This window comes from Lepidochelys kempii, chromosome 5, assembly GCF_965140265.1.
Source record: "Lepidochelys kempii isolate rLepKem1 chromosome 5, rLepKem1.hap2, whole genome shotgun sequence".
In the NCBI taxonomy this organism is placed as follows: Eukaryota; Metazoa; Chordata; order Testudines; family Cheloniidae; genus Lepidochelys; species Lepidochelys kempii.
Genome location: NC_133260.1, coordinates 102,367,757 through 102,388,669, shown reverse-complemented (window position 1 = coordinate 102,388,669; position 20,913 = coordinate 102,367,757). Strand labels below are relative to the sequence as shown.

The 20,913-nt window shown below is 38.5% G+C and overlaps 1 protein-coding gene across 5 annotated transcripts in view; it reads left to right on the top strand.

The window, feature by feature from the left end:
* The window catches only part of PUM3 (pumilio RNA binding family member 3), a 39,902-nt gene extending 20,435 nt beyond the window's left edge, over window positions 1–19,467 (top strand). For 3 of the 5 annotated variants that reach the window (XM_073345230.1, XM_073345231.1, XM_073345232.1), the window contains exons 13-18: window positions 3,274–3,354; window positions 7,878–8,020; window positions 9,227–9,449; window positions 11,336–11,423; window positions 13,715–13,805; window positions 19,200–19,467. In XM_073345230.1, the coding sequence (XP_073201331.1) occupies window positions 3,274–3,354; window positions 7,878–8,020; window positions 9,227–9,449; window positions 11,336–11,423; window positions 13,715–13,805; window positions 19,200–19,329 (756 nt within the window). In that variant the 3' untranslated portion in view covers window positions 19,330–19,467. The remainder of the gene's footprint in view (window positions 1–3,273; window positions 3,355–7,877; window positions 8,021–9,226; window positions 9,450–11,335; window positions 11,424–13,714; window positions 13,806–19,199) is intronic. The other 2 variants (XM_073345233.1, XM_073345234.1) reach the window with 2 other exon arrangements.
* Window positions 19,468–20,913: the final 1,446 nt, after the last annotated feature.

Below are 20,913 nucleotides of genomic sequence, written 5' to 3'. Positions count from 1 at the left end.
GTGTGGGTGTACCATGGATTTATTTATTTAGTGGCATTATATTTACCGTCTTATTATCTATCCCTTTCCTAATGGTTGCTAACATTGTCAGTTGTTTTTTTTGACTGCCGCTGCACATTGAACAGAGATTTTCAGAGAACTATCCACAATGACTCCAAGATCTTTCTTGAGTGGCAACTGCTAATTTAGACCCCACCATTTTGTATATATAGTTGGGATTATGTTTTCCAATGTGCATCACTGCATTTATCAACATTGAATTTCATCTGCCATTTTGTTGCCCAGTCACCCAGTTTTGTGAGATCCCTTACTCAAGTTCAAAGCAAAAGAGTAACAATCTTGAGTAATTTAGTACCATCTACAAATGTTATCACCTTGCTGTTTACCCCTTTTCCCAGATTATTTATGAACATTAAACAGCACTAGTCCTAGTACAGATCCCTGGGTTACACAAAAAGAAAAGGAGTACTTGTGGCACCTTAGAGACTAACAAATTTATTTGAGCATAAGCTTTCGTGAGCTACAGCTCACTTCATCAGATGCATCTGGGTTACACAGTTGTTCATGTCTCTCCATTTTGAAAATTGACCATTTATTCCTGCCTTTTGTTTCCTATCTTTTAACCAGTTACTGATCCAAGAGAGGACCCTCCCTTTTTTCCCATGACTGCTTATTTTGCTTAAGAGCCTTTGGTGAGGGGAGCTTGTCAAAAGTCCAAGTATACTATGTCCACTGGATCACACTTACACACACATTTGTTGACCCCCTCAAATAATTCTATTAGATTGTTGGCGCATGATTTCCATTTACAAAAGCTGTGTTGACTCTTCCCCTATCATGTTCATCTGTGTCTAATAATTCTATTCTCCAGTATAGTTTCTACCAGTTTACCTGGTACTGAAGGTAGGCTTATTGGCCTGTAATTGCCGGGATTGACGCTGGATCCTTTTTTAAAAATTGGTATCACATTAGCTATCCTCCAGTCATCTGGTATGGAAGCTGATTTAAGTGATAGGTTACATACACAGTTAATAGTTCTGTAATTTCATTGAGTTCCTTCAGAACTCTTGTGTGAATACCATCTGGTTCTGGTGACGTATTACTGTTTAATTTATCAGTTTGTTACAAAATCTCCTTTAATGACACCTCAATCTGGGACAGTTCCTCAGATTTGTCACCTAAAAAGAATGGCTTAGATGTGGGAATCTCCCTCACATCCTCTTCAGTGAAGACCAATGCAAAGAATTCATGTAGCTCAGGGGTGGGCAAATTTTTTGGCCTGAGGGCCACATCGGGTTTCTGAAATTGTACGGAGGGTTGGTTGGGGAGGCTGTGCCTCCCCAAACAGCCAGGCATGGCCTGGCCCCTGCCCCCTATTGACACCCCTAAATGTCTCATCCATGCATTGAGACCCTGCAGTTCTGCGTGTCGAACTGGAAGCATTGCAGAGACTGCTTCCATGGAGATCCTGGACATTAATCTGTTACCTAGCAGCATAAATTTGGCCTTCAGGACCTCTCTCCTACATTTCCCTATGTCATTGGTACCTACATGTACCATGGCCACCGGCTCCTCCCTGGCACCAAACATAAGTCTGTCCAGATATCTCGAGATCTGTAACTGTCACATCCAGCAGGCAATTCACCATGCAGGTCTCCCAGTCATCACAAACCCAACTATCTATATTTCCAACAATCGAATCCCCCATTACTATTACCTATCTCTTTCTAATAAGTGGGGTTTCCTGCCCAAGAGAGAGATCTTCACTGTGAGAGGATACCATGACATCATCTGGAAAGAGGGAGGATTCCAACTACAGGATCATTTCCTTCTGCTCCAGTTTGATATTGTCCTCTGTAAAATTTCCTTCCTCAACAGCACAGAGGCTATCAGACTGGGGGTGGGACCACTCTGCTGTGTCCCGGAAAGTCTCATCTACACACCTGTCTGTCTCCTTCATATCCTCCAGTTCAGCCACTCTGGCATCAAGAGTCCATACTTGGTCTCTGAGAGCCATCAGCTTGTTTTCTGGGTTTAGGGTTTTTTTGGCGCGCACGCGTGTGTGTGTGTGGCCTACGTTTAGAGAATGTTAGGTGTATCTGGCTTTCACACTCCCTCGCAAAACTCCCAGGTTTGCTGCTGCTGTTCACTAGCTCTGCTGGTCACATAGGACTGGCTTTTTAAACCCCTGTTCTCCCCAAGTAGCCCTGCCTGCTAGTTAACGGATTCTAAAGGATTAGGGATCAAAGTCTCATTAAAATACTCTCAGCCTTGTCTACCAGACCACTAGGCTCTGCACATGGTCCCCCAAACAGACCACAATATAAGCTTCTTTCAAGCAGGCACACAGCAAGCAAACTTACCCAAAGAGTCATGTAGTCACACCTGCTTCACCTGGAGAACTCCTTCACAGAACTCCCCTGTTTGCTGCTCCTTTTCACTAGCTATTATGACACATGCTTCAGAGAAAAAGCTAGCTGCCATCTGGAATCATGAAGAAATCTTTCCTTCTCCATCTGCCTTCTTCCACAGTATCATATTCAGTTTGGAGAATTATTAGAATAATAACTTTTATTTGAAGCATCCAGCTTTGGCCACTAATGGATGTGACTTGTTGGTCTGTTTCAGTATAGAAGCTCCTGTTTTGTTAGATGAAAAAGTCTATAGTATATACATATATGAATCACTTTGAGAGAGGCAACATGTAGCTAATAGTTAAGAACTGTGTCAAGACCTACTGGTTGTGCTCTTAAGGAAGTTGGTGGAAAGTATCTCATTGACATCTATGGGAGTTGGGTCTTGCCCTTATCCTGTAGGTTTGGATTTCACTGAGATTTGCTCCCAGAAATCTGGTGAGAGATGTTGACTGTAAGGTAAATCTACTGGAGAAATGAAATTTTATTTTTTATTCTGTAAAGCAAATCTTCGGCCTCAAATGGATGGGTATTCATAGAATCCAGTTGAGAGTTATTGAGAGTGCAGCATGCTGCACAGCTGTCTAGACAGGGAAATTCATCAGTGTATAGAGACAGCTCTGATTTTTATCACTTTTGTTTTAAACAAGATGCTTTTATTATAAATGTTGCCTCCAGAAAATAATTTTATGTCATAGGACTACTTCAGCCAGTCATTAGAGGAAATCATTCATCAGATCTCAGTGTAGTTTTTTTGCAATTTGGACAAGTTTTCATCACAGCTAACATTTAGGAAATGATATTGTATGTGGGGCAGCATTGCATATCTCTAAACCTTCTTGATGCCCTGCCCTTACAGGGTGAATTCTCTCACTTGGTCTTGCTGGCAGCATTTGATTGCATTGATGATACCAAGCTCATGAAACAGCTAATCATATCTGTAAGTAGTTGAATTTTCCTAACATATTCTATTAAATGTTACCAGTGCAATTAACAAAAGAGGTCATTCATACTTAGGATACTAATATATTACTTTCCTAGCCAGGTTTTCAAACGTTGTTTGTCTTCAGTTTTCTCTATCTTTATTTCAATGCATAGAGCAACTATTATGATTTTTCTTTGCATGAGGAGACCTTGGTGAAGGACTACACTTTTGAATGTTTATGTAATTTATATCCCCTTTACTACAGTCTTCAAACTAGATCTAAAATCGGCTGGAAACCCTACTTTGTACTTCTGCTGACTTAGCTAGGGACTAGTTGTACTAGAAATTTAAAGTATATTGAACTTCATTTCATTTATTGACTTTACAAAATTCTGGACTTTTTCAACTGAAATTCTTCAAAATAGACTGCAAGTAATAGATGACTTTGAGAGCTCTCGCTAGTTCAACTAAGTTTCTTCAGTGCTAGAAGACTTTGTCGAAAAAATATTTCATTTGACCCATCTAAGGATTACACCGAGAGCACTACGTGTAATGTAGTGCAACATTCTTACTGTGCAACATTGTATTGTAATGAAGATTTGTCTTTGGTAGAAATGTAGTGCAAATTGAAAAATAACATTAAGTTCTGGGATTTCTCAAAGTGATAGAGATTTGTATTAAACTGCTAAGAGAAGTTGAAGAAACCTGGCCCAATACCTGGGAAAGGTGTAGTTTATTTTGAACAAGAAAATTCAAAGATTTTTGGTTCAGGTGAACAAAACATTAATCTGAGATAATGCCCGAGAGCTTGAAGTATCGACATAGTAGGTCAAACTAGCTGAACAGAGTAAGAAAAGAAGGAAATAGGAACATCGGATTATCAGTAAGGTCTAAAAATCAGCTCTTCTGATTAAAAATGAAGACGAATGGTTATTAGAGAGATGGCACTATGTACCAGAGAGTAGGCAATGTGGTTTGACATGTAAAAGTCAAACTTAAAATTGGCTAAAGAATATTACAGTTTTTCAGGGCAAGTGCACCTGTATTTCTGCTCCATGGCCCACTAAGGGCAACCAACTTTATGGTTTCAACTCCCAGTTATCACCTCTCTTGGGTGGTGATGCTTGTTGTACTCCTCCTGACTGGACGCTGCACAGCTCCCTGCCTTACATTATGATATCCCCAGCTAGCCAGACTGCCTAAAAAAGCCAACGCCTGTGGTTTGCTTTCTCTCTGGGGGCCCTGACCAGTGTATTGCCCACAAGTATACGTTACCACACAGCTTCTTCTAAGCAAGTACATCTATTCCTAAGGTAGAAGCATTACAGAGAAAACATATTAAAACAATAAACGAACCTACACGCATGTGAAAAAACTTACCAGAACTTACCCCAAACTCCAGCCTTGGCCTCTGGTCAGTTTCAGTTCTTCAAAACCCACAACTGGCTTTTCCCCTTTGAATAGAAGTTCATCTCTCTTAGCTCCAGAACAGAGGCTGGCAGATCAGCTGTTTCTTTACTGATCTTGGCCTTCTGTAATAGATAATCAGCTGACAATGATCCTCTTCTCAGTGCATAGCTTCAAAAGGCTGGGTTTTTGCATAACTCAAGTTGGGAATTTGCTTTAACTTCTCCCTAAGAATTCCACAGGAAATCAACTTAAAACTTATTGTCCCCAAAGTCCATACTTTTTCTTGCAAATTTTCAGTATAGTCTTTTGAGCTCCCAGGTGTCTCATTTGTCATATCTACCCCCTAGAGCAGGAGTTCTCAATCTTTTTCTCTGAGTCCCTCATCTTCCCTCTGCCCCCCGCCCGCCAACATGCTATAAAAACTCCATGGCCCACCTGTGCCACAACAACTTTTTTCTACATATAAAAGCCAGGGCTGGTGTTAGGGATAGCAAGCAGGGCAATTGCCGGAGGCCCCACAAAGCTAAGTTGCTCAGACTTCAGCTTCAGCCCTGGGTGGTGGGGCTTCATCTTTCTTGCCTGGGTCCCAGTGCATCTAATGCTGGCCCTGCTTGGCAGACCTGAAACCAGGCCCCTGGTTCAGAACTGCTGCCTAGAGAAGTTGCATATGATCCCAGCCCACAATGATACATCATACAGTAAGGCCTTCCAGGAATATTTCAGGAAATTGCCATATCTGTCGCAAATGTATCTCAGCCTTCTAGAGATGAATTAGATCTCATATAGAAATGAATCTAACAAGCCTCTACAGTGAAAAGAATGTTCAAAAAAAAAAAAACCACTCCTTGGGATGCTAAGAAAATAAATCTTTATTACTGGGAGGTCACAATGCTATGGTGTTTGACAGAACTAGTCTCTGCTTTTGTAGTGTTACAAAATTTGAATCCCTATGTGGCTTGCTGGCTGTTAGGGAACTAAGGGAAAGTTACTTTTTCTAAAGGGCAAAAGGAAAGCCTTTATTCCAGTCAACTCTTTTGGCTACACCGAGCCCTAATCCTAGATCCAAAAAACATCTCTGCTTCTTTCGGCCCTGATGGTTGGAACTGTAAATTGGGCTAGCCACATGTCTGGACTTAAGATTTGAGTAAAAAAGCTCTCATTCATGGTGGTAATAGACGCAAAGTCTGTATCTAGTCTCTTAAAGATTGCAATATGGAAGGTGTTGGCAACGAGACATTACACAACTGTGTTTCTTAAATTTTTCTTGAGTATTTTTCTATGGTCCTATAACAAAAAGCCACAAAATTCTCTAATACAGAATTTATTAAAAATAACTAGGGTTATGCTTTTGTTTCAGTGAACAAAGAAGTAGTTATGGTCTTGAAAACTTATGTAATGTATATTGATTTCAGACTCAAGATGAATATATTGTCTTTATTATGTTAAGTCAATATGACCATCAAGATACCTTTGTTACTAAATTAGCCATTTCAGATGACTACTACGTTGAGTTTTGAAGTACTCTGTTTGTCTTTGTTGGCTGGTTGATTCTGATGTACAGTGTAAGTGACATTCATGCAGTAATGTTCAAGCCTCAGTCCTAACCCCTAGTGAGAAGAGAATACATGTTTTATTGCACAGAGAATACACTCTGGCCAAGGCCTGAAATGTGAAGACTACAGAAATGAGAAGTGCAATAACTAATCCAGAAGCCAGTGCCAGATTAATACTTTGGATATCCTAAAGCAGTGTGTGTAAAATGTGCACATTTTTCCACAAAACAAAATTTTACCTGCTTTTGTGCATTTTCTTCATATTTTAGGTAATAACAGTCTTGCTGTCTTCTGCCCAGCCCTCCCACCCCCCCGCACAGAACATAACCTTTATTAGCATGTGTTTTGGGAGACAAAGGGTGAAGAGGTACTGGTTCAATTGTTCACTTCATCTTTTACCAGCTGTTGTTGAAGCATTTCCTTGCTGGAAACCAGGGATTTTAAGAGATTTTGAAAAGCAGAAGGGTTACTTACAAACAGTATGGACATAAAATATACTGAAATTGCCCAGAGCTCTGTAACACCATCCCTTTTGTTTCAGAAAATATAACTGAAATGTGCATTAATATTTTCCTTAAGTCTGCTGTAACAGTCTTTGAAAACTCTTTGGCTAACGTACAGGGTATTAATTCTTCTGCAATGTCCTGCAATTGGAAGGCAAAATCATATTGCCAACTTAAAACAAAATGTGTACACACAAAGCAGGAAGAACAGAACATGAACACACAGAAAACGTAGTGCTGGTAATAGATACTTCTTTTTGAATATATAGGCACTCTTCAATAAAACAAAAAATCGTGGCCTATCAATGAGTTTTTTCGACACGCCTCTAGGGACACATGTGCGTTGTGCACCAGCATTCTTGTTTATGTAATGATTTTTCCTAGCCAGCCATTAATCCCTAGGAAATGCCCTCTGTATTTGTTACTAATGCTTCAGTAAACTACAAGTGATAATGGTTATTCTCCTAGCAGAAATGTGGCTTACTTTGTTACTTACAATTAATTATTGCTGATGGATGTTCTCTGCCTAGCTGAATTCAGGATAACTTCTTTGTCTTCTTCCCCATCCTCAACTGTCCTTTGCATGCTGGCTGCTGCACGGATGAACAATTGGTTGATAATCACACCTGATGACTCGTGGTGTTGGCTATAACTGGGTGCTGTGATAATGTGTTCCCTTCCACCTTTTGTCTGTTGGGATTGTAACTTCTTTGGGGAGAAGTCTGTCTCTTACTACATTTTTGTACAGCACCTCGCACAATGGGGCCCTGATTTCAGGAAGTCTGAACACTATGGTAATGCAAATAATAATTTTTACTTCTATTTTATCTTCCATCCAAGGATATCAGAGCATTTTACAAACAAAAATCAAATATCAAAACTTGATCTCATTCAGCACTATACATTGACAAACTCCACCTAGACGTTATACACTGGGTTTTGAATTGTATCATGTAACTATAAATTATGACCTCTCTTTCCCCAGCTTTCAGTCTGAAAGTACTCAGACCAGGTTTGTTGCTGAAAAGTATTCTTCCAGGAGTGTGTTATTGATGTTTGTGTATATTTACAGGAGATAAGTGGTTCTTTGCCCAATATTGTAAACAACAAATATGGAAGGAAGGTCCTGTTGTACTTGCTAAGTCCAAGGGATCCTGCACATTTCTTACCAGAGATTGTCAAAATTCTGCAACAGGGAGATGGAAATGCTTACAGGTAACTAAAATGCATAACTGGCAGGCTGAAACAATCCATACACGTTTTGCCAACTCCAGCTTTTTGAACAGGACACTTAGTCATTGTTTTTGTTTTTTTGTTTTAAAGACCGTGACAGTTTCTTTATGAAGATCAGTTACCACAATTGGTTTCCAAATAATGTCATTAATTTTGCTGAGTTAATATTTTGCAGTTTGTATAACATTTTATTTCTTCTCACTCTACAAACCCACATACAAACCAAACCACCGAAAGCAAATAAATGTGTCCGCTATCTGACAGAAATCGTAACAGTTGTGATGTGATTTCTGCCTAGATATATACCTAATATATGTGCATAGTGACTGTATTTGGGTTGCAGTAGTATTTCAGCTGTACCAAGGAGAGGACAATTTTTATCCTTTGCTAAACTAGTTGACGTCTCAGAACAGATTTAAAGCTTTTTTTTTTTTTTTTTGGGACATCCATCATTGGTGTTCTAAGTTGTACAAGAGTAAACTTGAAATCTAGCAGTAAAAATGGAAGATTTTAGTTCTAATTCAGCCCCCCCACACAGTCTAATTTAGATAATTTTTTAAAAAGCTGAACTTAGTTTTTCTTAAATAATTAATGCATTGGTCACTTATCTGTATTTCTCCTTTGTGCATCAGCAGCCCTTCTTTATGTGTTGCCTTATTTGAGACCATAATAAACCAGTCTGGCAGGCCCAAGATACACTGTGGGATTTTGAAGGATATTTATTTTGCCATTCTGCTAGTTTAACTGATGCTGATGTTTATTAAATACTGCAGAGATGGCTATTTCACAATGCTTTGTGAACAGTTTTCCTTACACAGTCTCTGTTAAAGCTTTGAGGTGATGACAATGGCAGGACAAATAAGAATTAAAATGAAAGGGTGGAATTAGTGTGTATGGCACATTGGCAATCACCTTGAAAGTTAGACTACTGTGTCACCTGATTGGACACTTTTCTCGTTCTGGTTATTTTTAAAACCTCTGATGGTTATCCAAAGATCATATTAAACTTGATTTGCTGTGGAATACAGAAAAGGGACTGTTGTTTTTTTTTTTAATTTGACCTTTTAATGAGGACATCATCTGTCTAAATAGCAAACATGGATTGAATTTATTTTTACTTGATCCTTTATACAAAACAAGTTTTCTGCAATAATCGGACCAACATATTGTGTATTACTATTTCACCAGTAAAAAAGATTCAGATGTGCGCCGTTGTGAACTTTTAGAAGCCATTTCCCCAGCCTTGTTAGGTTATCTGCAAGAACATGCCCAAGAAATGGTGATGGACAAAGCTACGTGCGTCTTGGTGGCTGATGTTTTAGGATCTGCTCTTGGTGATGTCCAGCCTGCCATGAATGCAATTGCTAGTTTGGCAGCAGAGGAGCTGGTTCCAGGTGGCAAAGATGGGCAGGTAGGTAATGCATCTAACACAGGGCAAGCAGTCGAGATATTGCTGTGAATTTGTTTCCATTGTATCATTTAAATAAATAAGATTTACTACAGTTACCTAACACATGCTTTACTGGCTGCACTCTGAAACATTCCCTGTTAATGTGAATCCGCACTTTCTGTTGCATTTTCTGGCCATGTCTTGTGTATTTATATATTGTAACTGCATTTGAAATAATGATGGCTTAGCTAAGCATTTCATTTGCCTCTCTGAATCGGGTACTTAGTTCTTTGTAGTCTTGAATCTGCCAGACTAGTATGTAAAAAAGTCTTTCTCTGACAGTGGATTTACATTTTTTGTGAGTGGCAGAAATGTATATTATACAGAATCTCTCGAGTTGTAGTGGTAGCAGTTAAATGAGACTATAAAGAATTTCTGCTCACAATGAAGATATTATCTTTGTGAAGGGAGTTCAGTGGGTGTGAGCTACTAAATAAGCACACACCTGCACACAGGGAAGGGGCACCAAGATCCAACTTTTTAACTTTCTGACAAGGAAAGAAGGTTGGATTCCTATAGCAGTTTATTGTAATATTGCTAACTTCATCAGTAAGCTAAAGTCAGACTGTGTCTTCAGACATGCATGTGTGGTTTCGACAACCATGGGGGACTTCAGGAAGAGCTGGGAATCTAGAAGTATCCCAAGATTACAAGCTTTATTGATAAACCCCTCAGTCACAATGCACAACTCTCTCGATAGACCCTTCCGTCACAATGCAAATAGCATCCTCAGCATACTGTGTGATTGGGCAAGCATTTACAGTCCTCATTCCCTCTGCCTTGCTTGAATGAACTTTCAGCCAAATTGCTCTCACCCAATTCCCCAAGTTGGCCTGATTTTTGGGAAAGCAAAGATAATGCATTTTCCAGTTTTGAGAGGTAAAGCTGCATGTATTCATGGTACCACAGCGAAAACCACCCCTCTACTCCAGTGTTTTTGTGCACATATTGAATGGCTCAGCACAGGGAGCTGGACTAGGTGACCCTCTTGATGTCCCTTCTAGCTGAACATGTCTGATCTTTTTAATATGAGCTGTGAGATACTAGATCACTTTCAAGATTCTGTTGGAGAGGGAGACAGGAAGTTGGTTTAATGATTAGGGATGGAAGTCAAATATAGTTCTTTATAAAATAAGAGCTGTTTTAAACTTCTTGTCTGTTCCAAGCTGAACTAAAACCAACTTATAAAAGTTCAGGACCACCAGTGTTCCTTGCCCTATGATATCCAGACTGCCATCAAAGCACCTCACTGACTTACCTTTTCTAGTTGTGATTTCTCTCACAGCTCATATCTCTGATCTTCTTCTCTTTGCACATAAACCCCACTTCCACCATTTTATGACCAATCTGTGCTAGACTTCCACGTGGACCTCTTATATATTCCAACAAGCTCTGGATTTCCATATAAGCCATTTTTCAGTGCGTGTCAGCTGGTGAAAATTTGGAAGAGCCACAGACGTGCATAGAGGCAGCTAGACCAGGAAACTACACTTATGTGTTACTGGGAAGCTGAAGGTGTGTTTGCAGGCCAAGGGAAAGGGTTGGCTAGTGAGGAGCAGAGGATGTAGTCTGTGCACTGACAGTCTGGAATGGGGAATGGGTTGCACCTCTATAAGTTAATGTTTGAATAAGCATCCAAACACTTACATTCTCATCTGTTTTGATATTTGCTCATCGCTAATAGTGGTGAAATGGCACAATATGATGTGTTGCGGGTGGGGGGGAGCAAGTTGGAATTTTTTTTTATAAAATCATCTGACAGTGTACTTTGCGTTTCAAGCATAAGCGCACCAATACATGTGTGAAAGACTCCTGAGTCTAACAGTTAATCATTGATTTGTTTAAAGCTTCACATTGCAGAGCATCCAGCAGGCCATCTGGTTCTGAAATGGTTAATAGGGCAAGATGAAAAAATGAGAGATAATGGAAGAGAAGGTAGGCTGGGAAATTCATCTTTAATAGACCATATGTCAGTTTTCAGCATAATTAAACTCATTGTGTAGGTTCAAACAAAAGATTGTTGTGTAAATTTTTAGATGTATCAGAATATGTAAAAGGTGGCAAAGAGGCAATAAATGGTTTAAATGTACTTTAGATGTACATAAAAAGTATTTTGTGTCTGTGCAGTTGTGAGATGCTGTATGAGTGAAGTGATGGAAGCTAAGCTCACTTTTTCCACCAGAGGAGGTTGACCTGGTTTTTTAGAAACAGAAGATCCCAAATGTGCTTTGCTGGTATCAAGAGTGTAGTCTATTCCTTTGCCATTTTACTTAATAAATGTTAGCATGTTAAAGCTATCTGTTAGCATGTTAAAGCTATTTAAAACATAGACAAGATTGAAGATGGCATCTTTCTAATTAGAAAATGTGATGTTTTATTCCAGTTTATGAATATTGTGGTCACCAGCTAAGCAGACCTGTAATTACTAGAGTGTATTTGTTACTGCTGCTGGGTTACCACTTGCATTATAAAATTTCACCTCAAATATAGCACATCTCTGCTATTTTATGGCACAGATGTTATCCTCCAGAATGTAATCTTAAAAAAAAAATTAATTCAACTTTTTGCTACAGAGCAACAAAGTCTAGTACCTTGTGGATTTTTTCAACCTGGCCTAAGATGTCTTTCTACCATCCTAGTAAAATAATCTTTTTATGCAAAACTTGTATGGTTTTTTTACTGAGAGCTTTTACTAAGCACCATTAGGTATCTCGAATGCAACAGATTGGGAAACAGATTATGTAGTGTGTGTATTTTTTTTATTAGAGCTGGTTGAAATATTTTTGAGATGTTACTTCATGGAACAGATGGAAATATATTGGTTTTTGACTACATTTTCCTACGGAAGGATTGAGAGAGAGGAAAAAATGTGCACAGAAGCTCTCAGGTTTCCAATCTGGAAACCAGTGCAGAACTAAAACATTTCAAAAGTTGCTGTGAAACAATTGTCCTACAGGCAGCTCTGATTTTTTTTGCAGTGTTTAATTGTCTTTAATTTGCGACAATTTCCATGCAACTGTGTTGAACCCCTGCTACACTTTTCTTTCAAAGGCAATACATAGAAATCCCTATTGGTATGGTTTCACATTTTTTACCAGATGCCTGCTTCTAATGCTGATATAAAAGCTGAGATAGGAGTTCAGATGATTATGGAGTAGATGTTACTAGGCTTTTTTTGGTGCATTAATTATATTGGTCTATGTTTAACCTATCTTTTTTTTTTTCTTTGGTCTCGCTATAGTTCTGATATCTACTGTTCTCTGTCAGAGTTTGGGTTGGCACCGTTTTAATTCCTTATTAGTATTGAATTAGAACTTTTTGTCAGTTCCATCATTCAAATGTTAAAGGGGGGAATTTTGTCTGAATATCTTTTATCTACCAGCCTAATTTAGACAACTGGTAGTTGATCAGTCCCTAACGTGCAGTTCTACTCTGTAAAGTGACTTTAAAATGGAATTCGGTGTTTATAGTTTCTCAGTTTCAAGATCAAATTTGATGATAATTTTACAATTTAAATGTTTTTCTAAAGGCCACTCGTGCAAACTCAGCCTGGGATCTGAAAGTCACACTGCGCTCTTCCCTTCTTACACATCACCAGTATCAATGGTTCTGCAAGACCAGTTGTGCCCTCAGAGACACAAGTGTAAACTCTGTTGCTCCAGTGGCATTGAACAGAGGCAGCTGAAGGCCCGTAATGGGAATAAATTTAAAATAATTCTGTTGGCAATGCATGAGAAGGGATAGAACCTTCTTACTCTTAGCCATGCTGACAGCAGGGATAACAGGTGCAAAACTTGATCTTGTTTTGGTCTTGAAAGTAAGTGACGATGATTGAATGCACGCAGGAAGCAGATCTTTTCAGTAGCAAGGCACCCTTTACCAAGTTCCTTTTTAGTGTAGAAACATGCTTTTTAAACATGAATAGCTTTTGGTACTCTGTTAAACAATTAAATAGTAGAAAGAAACAAATGTGTGTCTGTCTTTATACCAGTGAGTTTTCATACAATTCAGTGTTGCTATTGTCTAATTAATTCTAAGCATTGCTTAGAATTAGTCTCACGTTTGCAAAGGTATTGACTGTATTGAATAGTCAATTATTTTGACAGTAAGCAATAGCTTCTAAATATAGATTGGATTAAAATGTTTGATTAAATCGCTGTTACAGAGGACTTTTGAGTAGGCCACGTTGAGTAATTTCACCTCGCTCTTTTTTTCCCATCTAATAGGATGTTTTGCAAGAACATTGGTGGAATGTGTCAGCATTAAGAATATGAAGTCCTGGGCAGAAGTAAATCGAGGTGCCATGGTTCTTTGTTGGTATGTAGGACACGTGTGTTTCTAATTTGGTCCCATTGTTTTAACTCTTATACAGAGAATGCCATTCAAGTTTTCAGCCAAAATAAGTCAGTTTTCACACACTTAACGTACTTGCTTTTAATTGTGGTGTTTACAAGCATGCTGTAGAGCAGTGGTGGGCAACCTGCATCCCGCGGGCTGCACACGGCCCATCAGGGTAATCTGCTGGCGGGCTGCGAGACAGTGTTTACGTTGACTGTCCACAGGTGTGGCCGCAGTTCACCGTTCCCAACCAATGGGAACTGCGGGAAGCAGCGGCCAGCATGTCTCTGCTGACGGTCAATGTAAATGCTGTCTCGCGGCCCACCAATAACCCTAACAGGTCACGTGCAGCCTGCAGGTTGCCCACCACTGCTGTAGAGAATAACACTTGGCACATGCAAGCACAGACCAAACCTATTAGCTCCCTGAGCTCAAGCTTTGGTACTGCTATGAAATAGCTCTGTGCTGGAAAAGCCTTCTAGAGATTGAAAAACTTACTTATTTCTAACACTGTGCCCACCAGTGTCCCTACCAAGTGTATGAAAATCCTGAAACAATATGCCAGTATATACTAAATATGTTCTGTTCTTGGATGTGCCTGTATTCAAAGGTAGCAAACAGGTATTCGGGCATCTTCTGTAAAATGTTGTTCAGTTTGTCTGCTGTACAGGCTGTCTCTCAAGGCCTTTCCTGTGGTATTGGAGTTATGTTTGTGTTGTTCTTCCTGGGCTGGAGGGGTGGTGGTTCTTAGAGTAAGCCATGCAAAAGTGTATTATGTGCCAACCTGTTCTCTGTAATAAAGTCATGAGCCACAAAGCCCACTGTCTTCCTCACCTCCCCAGGATTAGACCATCCTACTTTGCTTATTAATACATTTGTTGGCATTTAGTAAATAGGTGTCAGTTTCACTTTGTAATAGAAACTTTCAGTGTCACATCAGGGAAATCTGGAAATGGGTGGCTTAGAAAACCCTAAACATCTAACCTGTGAGGTTTCAAAACTCTCAGTTGAGCAGAGATAACAAAATTACCTAATTAGCTTTTCATAAGTATCTGACAGAACTGAGTCAAACACAGCTAGCAACTTGAAGTAGACAAAATATCCTTTGTAAATTTAAAAAAAAAAAAAATCATTTAGTTGAATCTGTCTCTTTGCTTTCCAACTCTAATTCCTATTGCTGTAGGGTAAGGATAGTCTGATGCTCAGACTGATTCTGTAAATAATTAGAAACCATTTAAGTGATGAAAATGTGATTATTGTGATCCAAGTTCAGTTTTAATTCTCAAAAAGAAAAGGAGTACTTGTGGCACCTTAGTGGCACCTTACTCTAAGGTGCCACAAGTACTCCTTTTCTTTCTGCGAATACAGACTAACACGGCTGCTACTCTGAAACCAGTTTTAATTCTGTTTTGCAAACTTCAGTAGGGTTGCTGTTGATGGGAATTGGTCGTGAAACATACTATTTGCATTCAAACTAATTTAGTAAACTCTGCATTGTGATAGAATTGTTTGACTTACAAAGAGTTTTCACATCTTTTTTCCTTAGCTTTTATAAACAGACCCCTAATGTTTGATGAGCACATTTAATTCCTTTAAATTCTCTAATCCTGCACACAGATATTCAGTAGGATTTGTGTAGAATGATTCGTACATTGACAGTATGTTGTTACTTAACATTTGTCCTTAACTTAGGGCTTTGAGATTTGTTTAAAAGATTAACTCATCCCTGGTGCCATTGGCAGTATTCTTTATATATGTACCCTTTATTGAATTATTTTCATCCTACATATTAGAGTATTCAAGAAATTGTCTATCTTCACCCTTCACGTTTTAATGATTAAGGCTAAGATTTTCTCATGGATATTTTTAGTAAAAGTCACAGACAGGTCACAGGCAATAAAGAAAAATTCATGGAAGCCTGTGACCTGTCCCTGACTTTTACTAAAAATATCCATGATAAAATGGGAAGGGGCTGGGTGGCTGGGATCTTCAGAGCCCCCACTTCCAGTGGGGACTCAGAGCTCCAGGGTGCCCCTAGCCACACAGCAGCCAGGGAGCTGCAGGGGTGCCCCTGCTGCCCATGGCAGCTCAGAGGTTGGGGGCTCGCTTCCTCAAGCGACAGGGATACCTCACAGCTCCCTGCCGCTGCAGGAGGAAGTGGGACCCTGCAGCTCCCAGCCTCCAGGGCTGAAGTCATGGATTCCGTGACTTCTGCAACAAAATCGTAGTCTTAATGATGATTCAGTTACCACTGTATGGTAGTCACATTGACTTTTTGATTTAAAAAAATATATCTGTACCTTTTACAGGTGCTGTGTCTAAAATCATATGACTGTACATATGTTCCATCAAAATATACATAATTCACTTTGGTTTAATAATTTGTAGACTGCCACATTTCCTTCTCTGAATTCTCCCAGAAAATTACCAAGCCTGGTCACTAGTATTAAGAGAAACTGGATAAATCACAGGATTTGTAATGAATATGGGACCTTTTAATTGCTATGTCACAAGTTCAGGTCATTAGTGACTGAAACATTGATTGGTACCCTAACAGTTTGTAGATTCAGTTAATTTCCTAGTAGACAAGCATCCACCCCTCAAACCTCACAACAGTTAGTGCTGACTGTGACACACTTGGTAGTAATCTCAGTGGAGAGACCAAGGACAGAATGTGAATGGAGACCTTGCCTACCCCTGGAGCTGGTAATTTGGGTCACGATTGAGGGAGGTTGTTTGGGAAGTGTGGATTACTGATGCTCTGTGGCTTCAGAGAGGAATTGTTTTCCAAGATTGTCAGTCCAACGTCTTTCACCAATACTAAAATCTAACCCCTCCCCAAAGGAGAGGGAGATACACATACACACTGGTTTATAAGTATGTCGTTTCCTCTTGTACTAGAATTTCCAGGCTTTCATCACAAATTCATCTTTGTAGATAGGAATTCTTTCAAGGGCTTCAGATTTATTTATTTATTTGCTAATTAATAAATTACAGCTTTCAGGTTTTTATCAGCTTTTCATGCATTATTTTTTTGTTATTGTAAGATGCTCAGAGCAACTTGACGAGCTGCTTTTTTCCTTCATTTTGTGTGGCACTCATTTAACTTCCATAATGTGTAATAATTAATCTTATCCATGCTTAATTGCATGCTTTTAGTCTAAAGATGCTGCGTAAATTATACAGCAGTGTTGAGCTCAAAAAGTACTTTAATCAGATACGGGTAATGACTACAATATTTTTTTACATAAAATATTTAAAATGTTGTTGAAATACAAAAAACAAAACAAAGATGTATATATAAAAGGTGCCCCTGATATTTCTGTCAGTTTCTCCTTTTGCCAGTAAGGAGCCCAAATGGCTGTAGGATTTTATCTGTCTTTTGTTTGTTCCTGTTTTAAAAGTGCACTTTCTGCCTGCAGAATTTGATTTTTGTTCATTTTTTGTTAGTTTATAGAAGCATCTATTCATATGCCTATCTAAATCTCTGCTTTACCAATCCAATTCACTTGAAGGTCTTGGCTTTGGTATTTATAGAAGCTTAAATTGCTGCCCTATTTTGTGTCGCAAATGTGCAGTCTGTTAATCACCATAGCATGTGCTGAATACTTCTGATATTTTTGTCACCCTTGATGAACTGGATTTTATATTGGAGAATCAAAGGTCTCCTGGTTCTGATCGCAGACTGGTGTAAATTAGGCATAGTTCTATTGACATCTAAGTGGAGTTACACGAGTGTTCAGCTAATGTAAGATCAGAATCCAGTTCACTTGTGCACATAGCACAGTGCAATTTCCTATTGGCAACTTGCTCAGAATTAAAATTATATGGAACCACTACATGAATGATACTATTCTCTTTAAGTTCTTATACTTCAACCATTGCCATGGTATTTGAATGCCTGATAACCTGGACATAAGGATTATATCCAGTATTGAGAGATCATGAAAAAATGTGTGTCAAGAATAACAGGCATAGCTTTTAGAATTCCTGTATATTGTATCGGCAAAATACATAAGGCTTTTTATGCAAGTAAGAGGTCTTATGAGTCAAAGAGGACAACATATATTTTGCCCCTTTAGAATACATAACTGCAAATATTCAGCAATTATTCTCTTTAAAGAATATGGGGATCTGAAATTCTGTTCAGTTTGTTAATTCAAAAAGCTTGCAAACTGCTATACAAAACTCAGCTCATGTGAGCAGTTAATAAATAAAACTTTTCATCAGAAATTTATAAAAAGCAGTCCAGAGTGGATTACACTGTAATATGCTCTGTTCCAAATGGTAAACCATACCAGTTTCTTCTTGCTTTTTACCTTCTAGAATGTTAATTTTCTACATACTTGGCATGTTTTTTTCAGTATCCTGCTTCTCGTGCTCCTTACTAGTTTGTGTTGCTTGTGGATAGGCAATATGAATATGACCTTTATCTGTGTTGGGTTCTTTTTTTTAAAAGAAACAAAGTTCCCCCTTAGATTGTAAGAGAACTTCTAGTTATAACTAAAAGCTTAACAGAAATTCCCAGTAGGACTTATAAGTCCATAGTCAAAGAATTACATCTCGGAATAAAGTAGCTGAAAATAGAACTGCTCTTTATTGGATGTGGCGTGGCTTCCTGGCTCTTGTACCATCAGCCTCGGTGGGATTTTAGGTCATAGGGAGGAGACCGATTTGTATATAAACAAACTATATTAATGCCTCTTTTCACATTCCATGCTTGGTCTATTTATCCTTGTTAAGAACCTAGCAAATTAATAAGAGGTTATAGTTGGCTAATCGCAAGTTCATGGTAAAAACCGTAGAAGTTGGAGATGTTAAAGATCTGTTGTCCATCACCTAGCCAATGGATGTTTGTTCCTCATAGTGTAAAGTCCTAAGCAACAGGGCATCCTACTGCTGCTTACCTAGGTGAAAATGTTCTGTGTAGACTAACCTCACTGCTGGGAAGCTTTTTTCCTGATGATCATCCTAATTTTTTTTCTTAATTTCATCCCATTCCTATTAGTTATACATCCTTTTCACTGCTGAAATAATACTACTTTTAAGCGAGGAAACTGGCTTTCCAGGGTAACAGAACTTTACATGGTTTATTTTTATTCTATGGTTCTGGAGTGTAGAAAGCCCAGAGTGTCAAGTAGAGACTACGAGATCCACTATAGAGCTATGCCATCATTTGCTGGGTACTGTCTGGTGGAATTGCTTCCATATCTTTTTGTGTGTCTCTGTGTGAGAGAGAGAAAATCAGTACCTGGCCTGAAGCAGGTCTCTTTTTAAATAGTTAATGATTTTATTTATACTGTCTGACAGTATTTTCGTTTGACTTAAAAGTTGACCTTTTGAAATATAATGTTTTCTCCCCCTTTCTTGTAGCCTTCTCCGAAGCACAGATCAAGAAGTGGCAAATAAAGTGAAAGGAGGACTAAAAAGCCTCATTCCGAAATTGAAATGCAATAAAAATGTAAAAGGAATAGAGGCTCTGCTAGAAATGTTAACTTCCTAATTTAAATGAGGTTCAGAAAGACCAGTTTCCTATCATTGTAACCAAATACAAGTCAGTGGAGGTTTTGCACAATGTTTGATTATTTTTGTAATATCCTTTGTAAAAGTGTATTTGTAAATTAAACTGTTTCTAAAATGATTTGGCTGTTCTGCTCATAAATCCAGTTGTCTCTAGTTTCAGAACCTGAATGACACTGAATCCATAATCAGGGATTTTAAGCTCTCGCAGACTAATAACAGTTTATCAAGGCATCTGAACATCTAGCTCAAAATTTAAATCTCTGCTTGTTTTTCCCATTATCTTGTATAAAACCTATTTATACTGCTAATAGTTATATATACTTCTTTTAAAAGTGATCACCTAATTACAGTATAAACTGAAACACATCTTCTGGAGATATTCTTATTTACTGAACAAATCCATCCGTTCTTAATAATGATCTTCTCCATCTGGCTGGCCTTGTTTTAAAAAAACAAACCAAAAAAAATCCCTCCCTGTCCTGTTGAACAGAGATGGATGTGACATGCAAAGTTTGAGAGATCCTGATAGTAGCTCTCAAAAATTGCTTTGGCTTTTCAAATAGATCTGAAAGAGGTCAGTAGTTATCTGTAATGGGTTATGCAGATTTCTTACCGGCAAAATGCTTTTTCTTCACTCCTCCACTAAGCATAGGCTTTTTTAGCTTAACATTTGAGGTCTTCAGCAAATGGAATTTCCTGTTTGTCTCCTCCTTTTAGTGGAAACAAAAGTGAATTTAATGAACGAATTTAATGTACTTACAATTACTGTTGGCTGATACATTTTAACTAGCCTTGAGAAAATAGAACAGTACAGTGACGCCAACCACAACATGCATATAATCTCTTGGCCCAGCAGAATGTAGAAATATGACATAAAACACAGCGTAATCACATCTGGCACAGGATTAATTCACTTCCTTATAGGATATATCCTTGGCTAGTATTTGAGCACTTGCTCTCGTGAGAAGTCCCAGTGAAGTCATTGAGAGAAAAGCATGCAGGATCCAAGCCCTAGTATTTGAGCCCATCCCTGCTCTTAGTAAATTAATGGAATTTTACTTTCCTGAGAGCAGCACTGGGCCCATAGTTAGTGCAATACTGTTGAGGTTTTAATCTCCCCAAAATCAGGAAACTCAGGGTTAAGGTTTGCATTGTGACAGTATTTTTACCTCCTGTACTTGTGCAGTATTGCAGCTTTTAATTACATGAACTTATAACTCAGGAAATGTAACATAGTATCTGCAAGTATTTATATAAAAAGTATGAGTTAATAGTGCAAGTTCAGAAATTATCACTTGAAGGATGAAACCTTGAAGTGGCTTGAAACTTTTGGCAATCTTGAAGGGATGTATATTAAAAATTTGCCATATTTATAACAGCAAATATTTAACCATTGTTTTCTGGTAAAATACAACTTCCTTTGGTTTAAGATAATGAATAATATAACTTTGATTGTAAATTGTTTAGCTGTTACTGAATTGAAATACATGACAAATTAGGTTTTTCTAAAAGGTTTATATCTAAACCAGGGGTGGGCAAACTACAACCGACGGTCTAGACATTT